General features: G+C 45.8%; 1 protein-coding gene across 6 annotated transcripts in view; it reads left to right on the top strand.

Moving 5' to 3' along the window:
- The window catches only part of UBE3B (ubiquitin protein ligase E3B), a 53,341-nt gene that overhangs the window by 13,771 nt on the left and 24,231 nt on the right, over positions 1–15,339 (top strand). For all 6 annotated transcript variants that reach the window (XM_045076722.1, XM_045076720.1, XM_045076723.1 and 3 more), the window contains 7 exons: positions 4,542–4,647; positions 4,948–5,068; positions 6,010–6,187; positions 7,778–7,941; positions 9,085–9,252; positions 12,732–12,903; positions 14,705–14,823. In XM_045076722.1, coding sequence (XP_044932657.1) covers positions 4,542–4,647; positions 4,948–5,068; positions 6,010–6,187; positions 7,778–7,941; positions 9,085–9,252; positions 12,732–12,903; positions 14,705–14,823 — 1,028 coding nt within the window. The remainder of the gene's footprint in view (positions 1–4,541; positions 4,648–4,947; positions 5,069–6,009; positions 6,188–7,777; positions 7,942–9,084; positions 9,253–12,731; positions 12,904–14,704; positions 14,824–15,339) is intronic.

The following is a 15,339-nucleotide window of genomic DNA, read 5'->3' as shown; positions in this document are numbered from 1 at the left end:
TGGATTTTATACTTACAGCCTATCTGTCGCTGAACTAACCACATTTTAAGTGCTCGGAAACCACACGTGGCCACTGGCTACTGCGTTGGACAGCACGTTTCTAGAGGGGAGATCCTTAAGACAGAGGAGCAAGTGTCAGCCAGTGATGCTATAATTAGTTCAGAGGTAGACCAGGTTATCTAGTAAATTATACCTTCCTCGCAGACCTTGAAAGGAGTTCTATTTAATGAGTCATAGGATGTAGGTAGAAGCAGGTTTTCCAGCTGGAGGCTTCCTGCAACTTCTTTTCCTGAGTCCCCTTCTGGGGCGGCTCATTCCAGTATCACCCACCCTCTGCTCTGTCAGGGACAGCAAAGGGCTGACACATGGATGCCTGAGCTCTGGGGCAGCAGCAGCTCTGCCTCCTCCTCTGTCTCCTGAGAACACAGATCTTTCCTTCTGTTCCAGCGTCCCTCCCCCGCTCCGAGAGGGTAGTAATTCATGGTGTAATTCACCAAGAGGGTCACAGCCAGCTGTTCCAGCATGTTTCTTCTCCCTTAAGAATACAGTGGCATCCAGCATTTTAGGTTTTTTCACCCCCTACTATAGACTTATAGTCTATACTCAAGTCTATACTCACTTGTAAAGGCCGGGCTGCTCTAAAGCTCTTTTCTTCAACAGTGTGCCTTTCCCCCCCGCCCCCGAATATCTGTATGTAATTGAAAATGACCAGGAATATCTGTATGTAATTGTAACTGTATGTATCTGTATGTAATTCTAACTGTATCAAAATATCTGTATGTAATTGAAAATGTTATCTCTTTTAAAATGAGATATCTAATGAATTTTTCATACTAGAGTATACTACTGAAAGTCTGCAAAATTATAAATGGTATGTTTAGATATGATCACCAAATCTTATGCTGCAAATAGCTAACATTTATGGGCCACATGATTGTTTTAAGACTTCTGCTCACATTAACTGACTACTCACCATATTCTCCAATCTCAGTTTTATAGGTGAGGAAGCTAAGGCCCAGAGAGGTTAAGCCATGTGCCCCCAGTCACACTGCAGGAAGTGGCAGGCCCAGGAGTTAAACCCAGGCTGCCTGACTCCAGAGCCCATGCTCTCTACTCCTTGTTGTTTACACTTGCCTACTTGCCTCACCTACTGGACACATTTTTTTATTCTAGGTACAATATATGTTGAATTTGAACTTTCTCAAATTCTCCTCATTCCATTTATAACCCAGGCCCCGGGTTTGCCCAGGCTTGGTTTCTGTTTTTCCCATGTGCCTGTCCCTCTCCCTGGTTGCAGAATGAGCTCTCTGTTGGTGGGCACTGTGCAGTGAACCTCCCTTGTCCTCTCCTCCCCTGCCCAGGTGCCTACCACTGAGACCCGCATATAAGGTGCACCCTGCTAAATGTACCACTGGCAGGACACTGGTAGGATTTATCACCTGAGGCTTAAGTGCAACAACTACAAGGCTAAAGGAAGATTTTGATGACCTCGTGCTGGGGCTATAGATAACCAGGCATTGAGGGAAATGGTGTGTCTGGTATGTCGGTGTGGTCTTTTGAGACTGGCCTCCTTACAGTCCTGCAGTGCCTCACTCCTGGTCAGTCAGGCAGAGTTACTTAGGGTGGGATCCTAAGTAACTCCTTGGCTCCCCCTTGGAGATGCAGTTGTTCCCTTGTAAGCAGGAAGTGATGAGTTAAAGTTTTGGTGACATCCTCTTGTGGTTTGCTTTTCTTCTGTCTGGGTAATTGCTTAGTCCTGATCCACACTTCTTTCTAACATAGAGAAAGTAATTTAATTCTCTTTTTAAAGAATTCTCTTTTGTCCAAGTCAGCTCAGTGAGTTTAGCTTGGTTGTTCAGCTTCCTTTAGGCAGGTGGTTGACAGAGTCTCTGGTGTTTTGAGCATTTTAGCCATACTAGTTTTCTTGTCCCAAAAATGGTACCCTTGACAGTGAAAGTTTATAATTCAAATTCTGATAGTCTAAGTACTGGTAACATAACTTGCTTGTTGCAAGTATTAGCTAGAAGATAATCAATTTCGTCCTGTAAGTTCTACCTCCTTTTTTTTTTCTTGCATGACCTCTGGTGTTTTTAAAAATAACTTTATTGAATTATAATTCACATATTTTACCTTTCACTCATTTGAACTATACAGTTCACTGGTTTTTATTTTTTATTATTTTGTAAAAGATTTTATTTATTTATTTGACAGCGAGAGAGGGAATACAAGCAGGGGGAGTAGGAGAGGGAGAAACAGGCTTTCTACCGAGCAGAGAGCCCGATGTGGGGCTCAATCCCAGGACCCTGGAATCATGACCTGAGCCAAAGACAAACGCTTAACGACCGAGCCACCCAGGTGCTCTTACAGATCACAGACTTGTGCAATCATCACCACTGTCTAATTCCAGAAATAAACCCCATAGCCATTACCAGCCACATGCCTTCCCTCCCACTCCCACCCCCTGCCCCCTCCCATGTCCCCAGCAACTACTAATCTATTTAATCTTTGGGATTTGCTTGTTCTAGACGTTTCCCATAAATGGAATCCTACAACGTGCGGTCTTCCATGCCTGGCTTCTTTCACTTTGAACAGTGTGTTTATCCGTGTTGTAGAATGTATCCAGGGGTGCCTGGAATGTATCCAGGGGTGGCTCAGTGGGTTAAGCCTCTGCCTTCGGCTCGGGTCATGGTCTCAGGGTCTTAGGATTGAGCCCCACATCGGGCTTTCTGCTCAGCGGGGGGCATGTTTCCCCGACTCTCTCTGCCTACCTCTCTGCTTACTTGTGATCTCTCTCTCTCTCAAAAAAAAAAAAAAAAAAATGGAAGAAGAAGAATGCGTCCGTTCTTCATTTTTGCAGCCGAGTAATATTCTGTGGTAGGGACATGCCACATTTGGGTTGTTTCTATTTTTTGGCTATGTTGAGTGGTGCTACTGTGAACATTCATGTGTAGGTTTTTCATGTGGACCTGTTTTTCATTTTGTGTGTATTCCTAGCAGTGTAATTGCTGGATCAGGTGGTAACTCTGTGCTGAACTTTTAGAGGAACTGCCAGACTTTTCCAAAGTGGCCTCACCATCTTACATTCCCACCAGTAATACATGAGGGTTACAGATTCTCCAGGTTCCCACCAACTCTTGTTACCATCTTCATCAAAGCTCTCTTCCTGGGTGTGAGGTGATCCCTTCCTTTTGTTTTGATCCTGCGGTTTGACCCGTAGGCCTGCAATGTTAACCATCTTGTCATGTGCTTAGCAACCATTTGCTCTTCTTTCTTTGGAAGAATGTCTGTTTAATGTTTTTCAAAGAAAAATGTCTTTGCCCTTTATTTAATTGGGTTGTCTTTTGTTGTTGAGTGTATGAGTTCTTTTTATGTTCCAAATGAAAGTCCCTTATCAGGAGATAATTTGCAAATATTTCCTTCCTTTCTGCTGGTTGTCTTTTTACTTTCATGATGGTGTCTTTTGAAGCCAAGAGTTTTAGATTTTGTGGTTTTTAAATTTTTTTTAAGAGTTTTTTCATCCATCTTGAGAGAGAAAGCACATGCACACACAAGCAAGGTGGAGGGGCAGAGGCAGAGTGAGAGGCAGACTCCTGCTTAGCCCGGAGCCCAACTCAGGGCTCCATCCCAGGACGATGGGATCGTGGCCTAAGCCAAAGGTAGACCTTAACCCACTGAGCCACCCAGGCACTCCAGATTTTTGTGATTTTTCTTTTTCCTATGTAAGAAATCATTGTCAAACCAAAGGTCACAAAGATTTACTGCTGTGTTTTCTTCTAAGAGTTTTACAGTTTTAGTTTTAACTAGCATTTAGGTGTATAATCCGTTTTGAGTTAATTTTTATATATGGTGTGCAGTATAAGGATCATTCTCTTATTTTCATAACATTTGTCTTTTTTTCTTTTTATGGAGAACTGCATGCATATTGTATAAAACCTGGATGGAATAGGATAGTATAAGGAAGAAAAAATGTCTCTCATGATTCTGCAACCCAAACATCAACATTTTTTTTTTTTAGATCTGTCTTTCTTGGGTTTTTTTCACTTGTATATACTTATGGGCTTATCTGTGTATGTACATATCTAAGTATTATTATCATAATGCATACTTAAAATAAATTGCTTAATTGAAGTGTTAATCGTTGGTGAGTTATCGCATAGTAAACCCGCCTGCATAAGTACCACTCCCCAGCATTGTGCCAGCATTCCAGAAGGTATTTTCCTTCCTCCCGGTTATTATCTCCTCCCTCACCTCCCCTGGACATAGTTCCTTATTCTGTTTTGTTTAAAGTTTATTACAGCATGGATATTCTCTCATGTCAGTAAAACTTGAAAACAGGTATCTGTCTCGTAGCTGTACCCTATGACTATACTGTCCCTGCTTCAGCCAGTCCCCCTGCCGGTGTCCTCATCATCAACCTTTAGTTTTCCCCAGAAGTACTGTGAAGCAAAATTCCAGGGGAATTGGGGTCATTGGCAGAATGGTTCTTTGGCTCTGGGGTGACTCACAAACCCGTGTGAATAAGGTGATCTGTCTATGTCTAGCCCTGTGATTGCCGCACAATTTTCAGACAATCTGATTCGGCCATTCCTCATCCACGTCATGTCTGTACCTGCTCTTGTGACTCATCTCAGCACAGTGACCCCTGAGGTAAGTGACTCTGTGATGTCCCCCCCGAGTCTGGGTTTGCTTTTCTTCTTAGAAATTAGAGAATAAATGTTTTCTCTGTTAATTTCCACTTCTCCTGAGATTTCTTCTAAGCCAGTAGCCACTGTAGGCACACTCATGTTAGCAGGCCAGAGAGCAAGGTTCCCATCTTTGTTGACTTTCTTCCTGGCCATGGAGAGCACGTCTGGCATCCAAGAGTTGATCTGCAAGCCATCGAGGTCATGCTCTAGTGGGAAATTCCTCCTGTCAGCTCTCACTCTAACCGTCTACAATTGTTTGCAGCGCCTCGCTGTTTTAGAATCTCATGACATGCTTCGTAAGTTCATCACATTTTTAAGAAACGAAGATCGATGCCGTGATGTATGTGAAAGCTTAGAAGGATGCCATACGCTTTGTCTAATGGGTGAGGATCCGTGGCTGGAATTTGACTGTTTTCTGGGTGTCGGGAAAAGTCCAAGTGTGTTTGTTTTTTACTGTTCTGGAGATCATGAGTTGTTTTTAGTAACACTTGGAAGTACTTAAAAGACATATACTCAGGTAGATAAAACAGACACATAAAATAGAAAATCAATGGAAAATATATCAGCCTGGCAACTTAGTTGAGTAACTATAAATGAATGTTGAATTTCGGTGCTTGGCTTCCTGGCAGCCAAGGGAAAAATGAAAATGCGATGAATCACCTGGATAATTCTCCTCTCAAGAAAGGAGGACAGGCCCAGTTCGGGGGTGTTAGATCAGAATAGGGCCTGCATCATCTTTTTAACGTTTTCCTTGTGATTGAAGACAGGACAGGAGCAAATGGAGAGAAGCATTTGAAATCAACAGTGGTACGTAATTCTCATCACTTAGAAGCTATTTTACATAGAAAAAGCTTCTTGTGCAAAATTTTAAGAGAGTTTATGGTGAGAGTCCTCACACGAGGCAATTTAAATAACTTCCATGAGTGTTGAACAGTGATTTCCCAGAACATTCAGATGCCCTTCCAGAGGTCCTTTCTTACACTGACTTGATTTTTATATCTTAGTGTAATAGTGAAGTGTTACTTCACTAAAGATCATACCTCTGTGGCTCTGACATTACGTTACTTCCCGTCATCCTTACCTCAGGAGTGGGGAGCCTTATTCCAGTCTTAGAATTATGAAACAGATTGGAGAGGTGGGTTGAGGGGCACGCAGCTCCTCTGCAGCAGGGCCGAGATTTGAAACCAGGAACCTCTCCGCATGGAGTTTGTTTTTGCACATGGACATGGTTGCAAGAGCCCTGGGCAGAGAGCAGGGCTGTGAAGGTGATGCAGCAGGTCACCTGGCCCTGCCACACTCCGTTTTCTCCACTCTCTGTTTGTAGGAAACCTCCTGCACTTGGGCGCCCTCAGCCCTAGTGTGTTAGAGGAGGAGACAGACGGGTTCGTGAGTTTGCTCACCCAGATGCTGTGCTACTGTCAGAAGTACGTGTCCCAGAAGAAGTCCAACCTGACACACTGGCACCCCGTCCTTGGCTGGTTCTCGCAGTCAGTGGACTACGGGTGAGTCCTGGGGGCAAACTGCTGTCTTTCCTGTCCCCTGCCTGCTTCTCACCACCTCCCCCTTCCTTCCCTCCTTCCAGCTTGTTGTTGTGTTGTCTGTTACAAAAGTAATATATATTTATTGAATAAAATCTGGATAAAACTAAAAGAGAATAAAAACCACCCCATTGTTCCACTACCCTGAGACTACCCGTGTGAATATCCCTTCAGTTTCTTTTTTTTTACCTATAAATATCAGCAATTGTTTGGGGGTCATTTTATTTTGTATTTAATTCTTTAGTAAATTGTGAATCTCCTCTGTCAATACTATTTTTTCTTTTTCAATATCGCTTTTCTTGACCCCCTAGACTGTTGTATTTTGGAGATGCTAAAATAAGATACATGATTGAAAGGGGATAGAAGTCACCTCATCCTTTTCAAGAGGTGGAATATCAACTTAAAAATTTTTAATTACAGAACTCAAAAACATTAAAAATGCTAGGCAAGAAGAGAGCAATTAAGATGGCATCATGAGTTTCAACGTGAAACCTGTACCCTTCACTGAGATAAGGCGGGTCTTAGGGGTGAAGGTGGTTGTGGCTCCCAGCTGTTTTTCTGTTCAGATATCTGCCTGGGTTCCTGGAAGCTGCCCTGGAAGCAAAGAATGAGGAGCAGGGAAGGAATTCCCCAGATTGCATCTCTTCCTCATGTCTGAGAGCCATCTAGTTGGAAAGACAAATGACCAGCTGGTGGCAGGCCCTCGTGTGACACCCCAGCCTGAAGAGGATGGAGCATGATGTGACTGGGACACAGGAGGGATAGTATGGGAGGCAGGAGGGGCAGAGGAGCACAGCACTGTGCAGTCTGGTCTGCTCTGGGGGGCTTTAGACAAGCCGCTTTACCCCACTCTCCAGTCCTGAAACACAGGGAAATATTCCCAGTCCCTTGGATAGTGTTGTTTCGAGGATCAAATGAGATAAGGCATGTCAAGGGCCTGCCTCTAGGCTTGGCCCATGCTCGTGGGTGGTGGCTCTTTCTCCTGTGATATTGGGAGCCCACAGGAGCCTTCATGGAATGTGGAGCCGGGAGGTAAAGTAAGCAGATTTCAGGCGTGAGTCTAATGCTGGGGGTACTGTGCGGAGTCGGGGGGAGAGTACTTGAAGGGAAGGAGACTCTTAGGAGGTTGGGGGGTCACAGAGACTTGCAGGTCAGGCCTGTAGTCTAGGTGTGAAGAAGAGGACAGGCAGTACAGCAAGCATCATTTAGCTTTTGTCGACCGGGTGTGAATGGGGTGGGGTCAGGATGAAGAACAGAGCCGGGTGTCTGGGAGGACTGTGCTGTGGGGAGCCTGGGGCTCTGGGTTGAGTAGGAATGCTGTCGGCAGCACAGGAAGCTTGGGAAGGGTGGCAGAGAAGACCAAGAGAGCATTGCCTTATGCATCTAGGTCCTTGGTGGCATCTGTGGATCCCACTTTCTTTTTTTTATCCTCTCATTTGCCATGTTGACTGGCAGGCCGTAGCCCAGCCCTCCAAGTGGAAGGCCCACTAGGAGCTGAGTGGGTGGCCATCCATCAGGTGGAACTGACGTGCCTGGTCTCCTGCTCTCTCCTAGCCTTAACGAGTCCATGCCCTTGATCACCAAGCAGCTGCAGTTCCTGTGGGGTGTTCCTCTGATCCGGATCTTCTTCAGTGACATCTTGAGCAAGAAGCTGCTGGAGAACCAGGAGCCAGCCCATGTGCAGCCAGCATCCCCCCAGAATGTGCTTCCTGTGAAGAGTGAGTGGCTGGGCCGGGGGGGAGCCCATGGGTCTGCTTAGCTCAGGTGCAGCTCCTGCTTTCCCTGTGTGTCTGCTCCCCTCCACTTCTGTGACACTCGACCTTTTCCCACATGGGCTTTAAGATTGCTTCAGGAAAGTTCACATTTAGCAAAAGAGCAACAGAAAACCCTTAGGGCTAGAAAACAAGGACCAGGGAAACAAATAGGTGACCCAGATCACGATTATGTGTAGAGATTATGGATGTTCCTCAGGGCTGCAGTGGGGTCTATGAACTTCCATCTGGCTCAGAATTTCTCTTAGCTAGAATGAAAGGGGGTCTGTGGATCTTCTCTTACTCATTAACACAAAGAAAGAAGGCCCATTTCTTAAGGGAAGTGGACCTTTTCTGACTCCCTATTCATGAAAATCTCCCATGTGGGGGTCTGTATGCAGAGGACGCTGGGTCACTGACCGGGCCACCCCCACATTGCCCCTTTGCTTAGTCATAGGTTCTGTGGAAAGGTTTCTTGTTGCCCTCTCTGAGAAAAGTTCAGGAAATGCCACTAACACGGAATCCGGTGGAGTCACCTGCCTGTGGCAGATTTCCAGGTTCAGGGTGACTTTTCTTCCAGTGTGGCACAGAGCCCCATCGTGCAGCTGTCCCTGAGCAGGAGCTCAGTGTCCCTTCATCAGGATGGAAATGTAAACAGGAAGGTCTAAAACTGAAGTCGAGTACAACCCAAACCAAGTATCACTACTTGAGTTTGATACTGTTTCCCCCTTAAAGCCCAGAGCCGGGAATCCCCCAGGACCACCCCTACCCCGCTCTGTCTTTGCCCATCTTCCCCCTAATATCATCCTCCAGACTTTTACCCTGTGGTTCTGAGGTCAGGTGGCCTAGTGAAAGAATCCCGTGTGGGAGTCAAATAGGCCTGGCTTGGTCTGAGATATTTTCTGGTGTTCTGAAGAGGTCTCTGGGTTGCACCTAAAAGCCTATTGTTAATGGTTTTTTCATTTATCCCAGAGCAAGGACTTGAGTCAGAGCAGCCGCCCCACTGTCCAGCCCTGCCTGTAAATCACTTTATTGAAATGCTCTTTGCAGAGTAAAACCAGGCAGATGGCTGAACGTCTGCTCACACATTCCTTCTCCTCTCCATGCCAGATCTCCTGAAGCGTGCGTTTCAGAAGTCTGCGTCCGTTCGGAATATTCTCAGGCCTGTTGGGGGTAAGCGTGTGGACTCTGCAGAGGTCCAGAAGGTCTGCAACATCTGTGTCCTCTACCAGACCTCGCTCACCACTCTGACCCAGATCCGCCTGCAGATACTCACAGGTGTGCAGTCCTGGGGCGTCTTCGTCCATCTCTGACATTTGGTGGATGATTGTTCTTAGAAAAAGCGGATTTTCTTCCGGCTTTCTTGGCTTGGAAGATCGGTTTTTGAAGGAGGGTATTTTGAGCTGTTCTTCTTAGAGGCTGATACACCTCCGTTAAATGGCTCATACTGACCTCCGTCCCAGCGCTACCAGTTCATTCCTGTGACCTGGCTTGTATTTCCATGCATTTGCTTTTGGAAGGTAGCACTTTTTCTGAATGAAAAACTGGAAAAGACAAGAAAGAAGAAAACTGGAAAAGACAAGAAAGAAGAAAACTTAGACCATGTTTGATCCTGTAGGCCAAGGATAACCACCTGTTTTTGAGTGTACCCCATCCACATACACTTATGTTTAGATGAAAATGCGTAGTTTTACCCTTCCCTTTCTGTTCATCACTTTAGAAGCATGTTATCATTGTGAGCAGTTCTTCCAGAATTCCATTTTTGTTGACCTCATAGTTGACCATCACTTGGATGGGCCTGTTGTTTTCCTTCTTAGCTGAGCAAGGAAGAAGGTCGTTTGTGTCATGAACACAGAGTTTGGGCATTTGGGGCTTCCCACTGCCGTAAAGGACTTGTTCATATGAACAGTATGGCGAAGGACAGAAAGTCTGTAGGCCATAAAGCTGTCGACTACATAAAGGGTTAAAGCCACTACTTCTGTCTTTCACACGTACTTGTTCATCTTCAGACATTAATAGAGCACCTGTCTGTGCCAGGCCCTGAGAGTGAAGAGGTGACTAAGACAGCTAGGGTCCCTTTCCCAAGAGGATTCTAAGAGTGGGAAGGTGAGCTATAGGCAAGGGAATAGAGTATTTACCTTTTTTTACTTTTTTTAGAATTCTTTCTGCTCTGTGACCACAGAAGTAAGGAGACAGTGCGGACTTGGATTAGAGGAGGCTTTCCCAGCCTCAGCACTGCTGACATCTTAGGCCTGGTACTACTTTGCTGTGGAGGCCATCTTGTCCACTACAGGGTAGTGGCCCCTACTCCGAGATGCCAGTAGTGCTTCCCCCTCCCCAGCTGTGCCAGCCCTGCTGGTCTCCAAACACTGACAGGTGCCGCCTGGGGGCAGCATGATCTCTGGTTGAATAGCACAGGCTTGATGTGGTGAGGCTGGAAGCAGGAGCCTTGGCATATGTTTTAGAGGTTGTGTGTCTGCAGGTCTGACGGGTACATTGGAGTTGGAGGAGTAAAGGCTAAAGGCTTCAAAGATGAGGCCAGAGTGTTGGCCCAAGCAGCCTTCCTGGATGGTGGTACCATCTGCTAAGCTGGAGACAACCAGCTGGGGGTGGGGCTGGTGGGGAAACACGAGTTCTGTTCTGCTCTGAGAAGCGTGAGGTGCCACACAGGCACGTGAGTGTACTGTGGGTACAGACAAAGGAGTGTCATGTAAAGCCTTGGGCCCAGGGCAGGCTCCATCAGGAGAATTCAGAAAGAGATGAATAGGGTCCCGGACCAGGCCTGGCACCCCAGCACCCACTGTGAGGATTTGAGAAGCATATTAAAGTGACATGACTTTGAGTTTATGGCCTGTGCTCAGCATTTTAAGGTGACCACAAATTCAGGCGTCCCCTATTCCTTTGAGAGCACGCAGAAAGAAGTTTTCCTGGCTAACTTGAAAATCTGTCCTTTCAAGAAGGAGATGAACTAGTCTAAACTGTTTGTAGACTATTCGGTGTGTCCATCAGCATGCAAAGCAGATTGTAGAAGATAATACACTTCTTTGCTCATGCTCCTCACATGCACTTGGTGGCCCAGAGTCACATGCTGCTTCCTGGCAGAGCTCTCCAGAGCCCTGCATCTTCGCTTCTGCTGGAGTTGCCCCCAGAAGCAGTGCTGGTTGGATCTGTGTCCGGGGCTGGCAATGAGTATTTTCATCCACGCCTCGAGGACCGTTCACATAATGTGAGAGTAGTTCTTCCTGATTGTCCCATGGGAGCATATTCGTGGTCTCCATGGTTTAACTACTCACTCTGTTTCTCTCTTAATCTATTTCTAAATTGTGAGGCTTCTGCATTCTTCTTTCTTTTTGGTTTCTGCATTTTGTAACCACATTCTGCGACCTTGAAAATGTGGGCTCAAACCGTTAGGAATAATAACTAAGTGGGTGTTCCGTTTCTTTGCCTCCTCTGTGGCTCCTTCCTGCCTCCCTAGTCTAAGCGTTTATACCAGCATTGACTGAGTCTGTCATTGTGCCCTTGCTGCAGGCAGATATATCTTCCCCAAGCAGTTCTTTTTCACGATTAAGTAATTCAAGAATGCTCTGTAAAATGAGAGGTATTCTAAGGACTCAAATATGAGGAGTAATTTGAGGCACACACCTGACTGCGTGTTCAGAGACATGTGGAAGTTTAGAGCCAGGCTCTCTGAATCAGTAGCTATATTAACAGACTTAAAATGTAACAGCGATGTAGCCTGTGTGTCTGAGGCCTTGAGGCCATCAGGAGGCAGACCTAAAATGTCTTCTGCTTCACCCAGGTTTAAGTATTCTTGTGACACTTCACAGGATCTCTGCTACCGTCTTTCCTTACTCTCCCATTTTTAGCAGAAATAGAATAATAGAAGTAGAGGAGAGGAAAGCTTTGCTAAATACAGATGAACCTAAAAGATGGTTTAAAGCAGGGTCTGCAAACTGTAGCCTGGATACCAACTGCGGCCCACCACTTAGTTTTTTGTAAATGAAGTTTTATTGGAATACAGTCTCATCCATTCATTTACATATCGTCTGTGGCTGCTTTTGTGCTACACTGGTAGCTTGCAGTAGTGTGACAGGGTGCTAGCCCAGGCCCACACAGGCTAAAAAATACTTAGTTTCCAGTCCTTTCCAGGAAAAATTTGCTGATCCCTGATTTTTTTAAAAAATATTTTATTTATTCATCTGACAGAGATCACAAGTAGGCACAGAGGCAGGCAGCAAGAGAGAAAGGGAAGCAGGGTCCCTGCCGAGCAGAGAGCCTGCAGTGGGGCTCGATCCCAGTACTCTGGGATCATGACCTGAGCTAAAGCAGAGGCTTTAACCCACTGAGCCACCCAGGCACCCCCTGATCCCTGATTTAAAATAAAAACACAGAGTCATACAGACATGGGTTCTCTTCTTAGCTTGGTTGGTTGGTTTGGGCTAATTACTTAACCTCTCCCTGCTTCAGTTTTTGTTTTTTTTTTTCTTCTTTTATAAAATGGAGGTAACATTGGGTTTCACAAGATAGAAAGGAGATAATGCATGCAGAGTACTTAGATCGACATTTGAAACCTAGAAAGCACCCATGAAATGTTAGCTATTACTGTGATCATTATTCTCGTGGTGATAATGATTTTCTTTTGTGCACATTTAATGTCCACTGAGAAGGATAAGTGTTTTGTTCCCCCAGTGGGTAGGAGAAACTGTGGACCAAGTAGAGCCCCCACCTGAAGCTTGGGTTTCTCTGTCCTTTTCCAGGTCTCACTTACCTTGATGACCTGCTCCCCAAACTGTGGGCGTTTATCTGTGAGCTGGGGCCCCACGGAGGGTTAAAGCTCTTCTTGGAATGCCTCAGCAATGACACTGAAGAGTCCAAGCAGCTCTTGGCCATGCTGATGCTGTTCTGTGACTGCTCCCGGCACCTCATCACGTAGGTTGACTGCTGTGGGGCTCCATTCCTTTCCTAGAATGTGGAGAAGCCAAATCACAGCATCAGTAAGGAAGCTGCTGCTGATGTGGTTATCGCCATCGTTCAGACCCCTGTGGCAGGGTCATTAGGAAAGTTAGAGCAGAAAACATTTACAGTACAAGGTGGGCCAGCACATAACGGGGTTCAGCAGTTCTTAGTTCCCATCCTTCTAGTGGATGACCCAGACCCCTTCTGGGTCTCTCAGGCTGGGTTCAAGTCACACCTCCACCATTTACTCATGGGTTAGGTAGTTCCCTGGAAGATTCCAGAGCCAGGGAGCTGGGAGGCAAATCCTGGGTCTGCCACTTCCTGAGACATCTTGGGCAAGCGGCCTCGCCTCTGTGAGCCTCCATTTTCTCATCCATAGATGGGAACAACAGTAGCCTATACCACTTAGCCGTGTGGTAAGGATTGAAAGAGGTAACAACACAAAGTGCTAGGCAGAATCCCCGACACACAGGAAGGGCTGTGATGCTTATTATTCTCAAGCTGACCCTGGGCAAGTTGCTTAACTTCCCTGAGCTTCAGTTTCCTTTCGTAAAATGGGAAAAATGTTAGCAACCTGATAGGGAATAAATGAGAAAAAGAACGTCAAGTACTCAGGTACAGTGCCTGGGACAGAGCAGGGAAATAGCAAATGTGAGTCCCATTAAGTTCCTTTGTTTTTTTGTTTTTTGTTTTTTGTTTTTTAAGATTTTATTTATTTATTTGACAGAAATCACAAGTAGACGGAGAGGCAGGCAGAGAGAGAGAGAGGGAAGCAGGCTCCCTGCCAAGCAGAGAGCCCGATGCGGGGCTCGATCCCAGGACCCTGAGATCATGACCTGAGCCAAAGGCTGTGGCTTAACCCACTGAGCCACCCAGGCGCCCAGTTCCTATGTTTTTTAAGCTTGTGTGTCTACTTGTGTGTTTAGTACTTTTTTAATACCACGTTTTCCCAGAGGTTGGTAAAGAATTAAAAGAGAGAAGGGGCCCCAGACAGTTTTGTCCAGGGTAGAAGACATTGGTCGTTAGGAGATCAGGAATTGGAGGTGGCAGACTGGCTAAGAGTCATGGAGGGAGGGGCTTGGTGAGCTGTTGGAGGCGGGCTCAGGACTCTGTGACTGCAGCTGAAGACAGCCTGAATGACTGGGTCCAGCATGATCTGAGAGTGAGTCATGTTCTAAAGCAAATGAAGCAGTCTTGGGAAATTTTCACATAGAGCTGTATCTTAAATGGCTCATTTCCTCACATGTTCTATTAAGCATTCATTCATTCTTTCATAAATATTTTTGTTTATGTGGCTGTTGTGGACGCAGAGGAATGTTCCACAGCTCTCCCCTCAGTAGACCCAGACTCTCAATCAAGAGTCCTCAAATAGGCATGAGTTCAGGCAGGAATTAAGGGTGTCACAGTTGGATCCTTATAAATAAGAAAGATACCAAGGAGAGCTTCTGTTTTTCTGTCTCAATTATAGTTTTTAAAATTTTTACTACGGACAATGCAAATAAATAAAAAGTGGAGGAAATAGTAGAAGGAATCCCCACCTACCCATCCGCAGTGGTCAGCACTCAGTCACCTCTGCTTCCCTGCCACCCCCACAGGCTCTCCCCTCCACTTTATCCTGAAGCAGATCCTACACATCCTGTCATGTTAGCTCTAAATTTTATCTGAAAGATAAAGTTTATTTCTTGAGCTAATTTTTTTCTCGTAAGAGGTAGAGATTTCCTATTTTCCCCCCCTTTCCTCCGTGGGAAGCTGACTAATTTTCCATCTGATTTAGGATTCTTGACGACATTGAAGTTTATGAAGAACAGATTTCATTCAAACTGGAAGAGCTGGTCACCATCTCCTCTTTCCTGAACTCCTTTGTCTTTAAGATGATCTGGGATGGAATCGTAGGTGAGGTGAAGAAGCCGGCAGTCATTTCAGTGGTGCTACACTCGCACTCGCAGGGACGCTGCAGTCTGTACCACCAACTGATTCTCAGTTTTATTGCCCATCACAGCAAATTGGAAAGGCTTATTTATTCACGTAATTGGAAGTTTTACTTCTTCACTCTATGTGAAGGTCATCTTAGATCTCTCCTCAGCATGTATGTGTATGTGTGGAGGATTACTGATGCCAAGATTTCGCCCTGCCTCTCCTTTTGCTCCTTCGAATTAGTTTCCATGATGTGTCAGGGCACACCTCAAACCAGAGCTTCCCTCCAGAAGTGCTGGCAAGTTGTTCAGTACAAAGCTTCTTAGGTTAAAAGGGTCTTTGGATCACCGGCTAGTGGGAGGCAGCATGAGTGATTGTGTCTGAGATACCCAGGTCCTGCAGACTCCTAGAACATACCCAGGGCACCTTTTAGTTTGTTGCTGCTGCGTGAAATCCAGAGTAAAGGAGATGAGGACCTTGGTGGGGCCTGGTGAC

This window comes from Mustela putorius, unplaced genomic scaffold (genome assembly GCF_011764305.1).
Source record: "Mustela putorius furo isolate JIRA1106 unplaced genomic scaffold, ASM1176430v1.1 tig00000193_pilon_pilon_pilon, whole genome shotgun sequence".
In the NCBI taxonomy this organism is placed as follows: Eukaryota; Metazoa; Chordata; class Mammalia; order Carnivora; family Mustelidae; genus Mustela; species Mustela putorius.
This window is presented reverse-complemented; position numbering and strand designations above follow the sequence as displayed.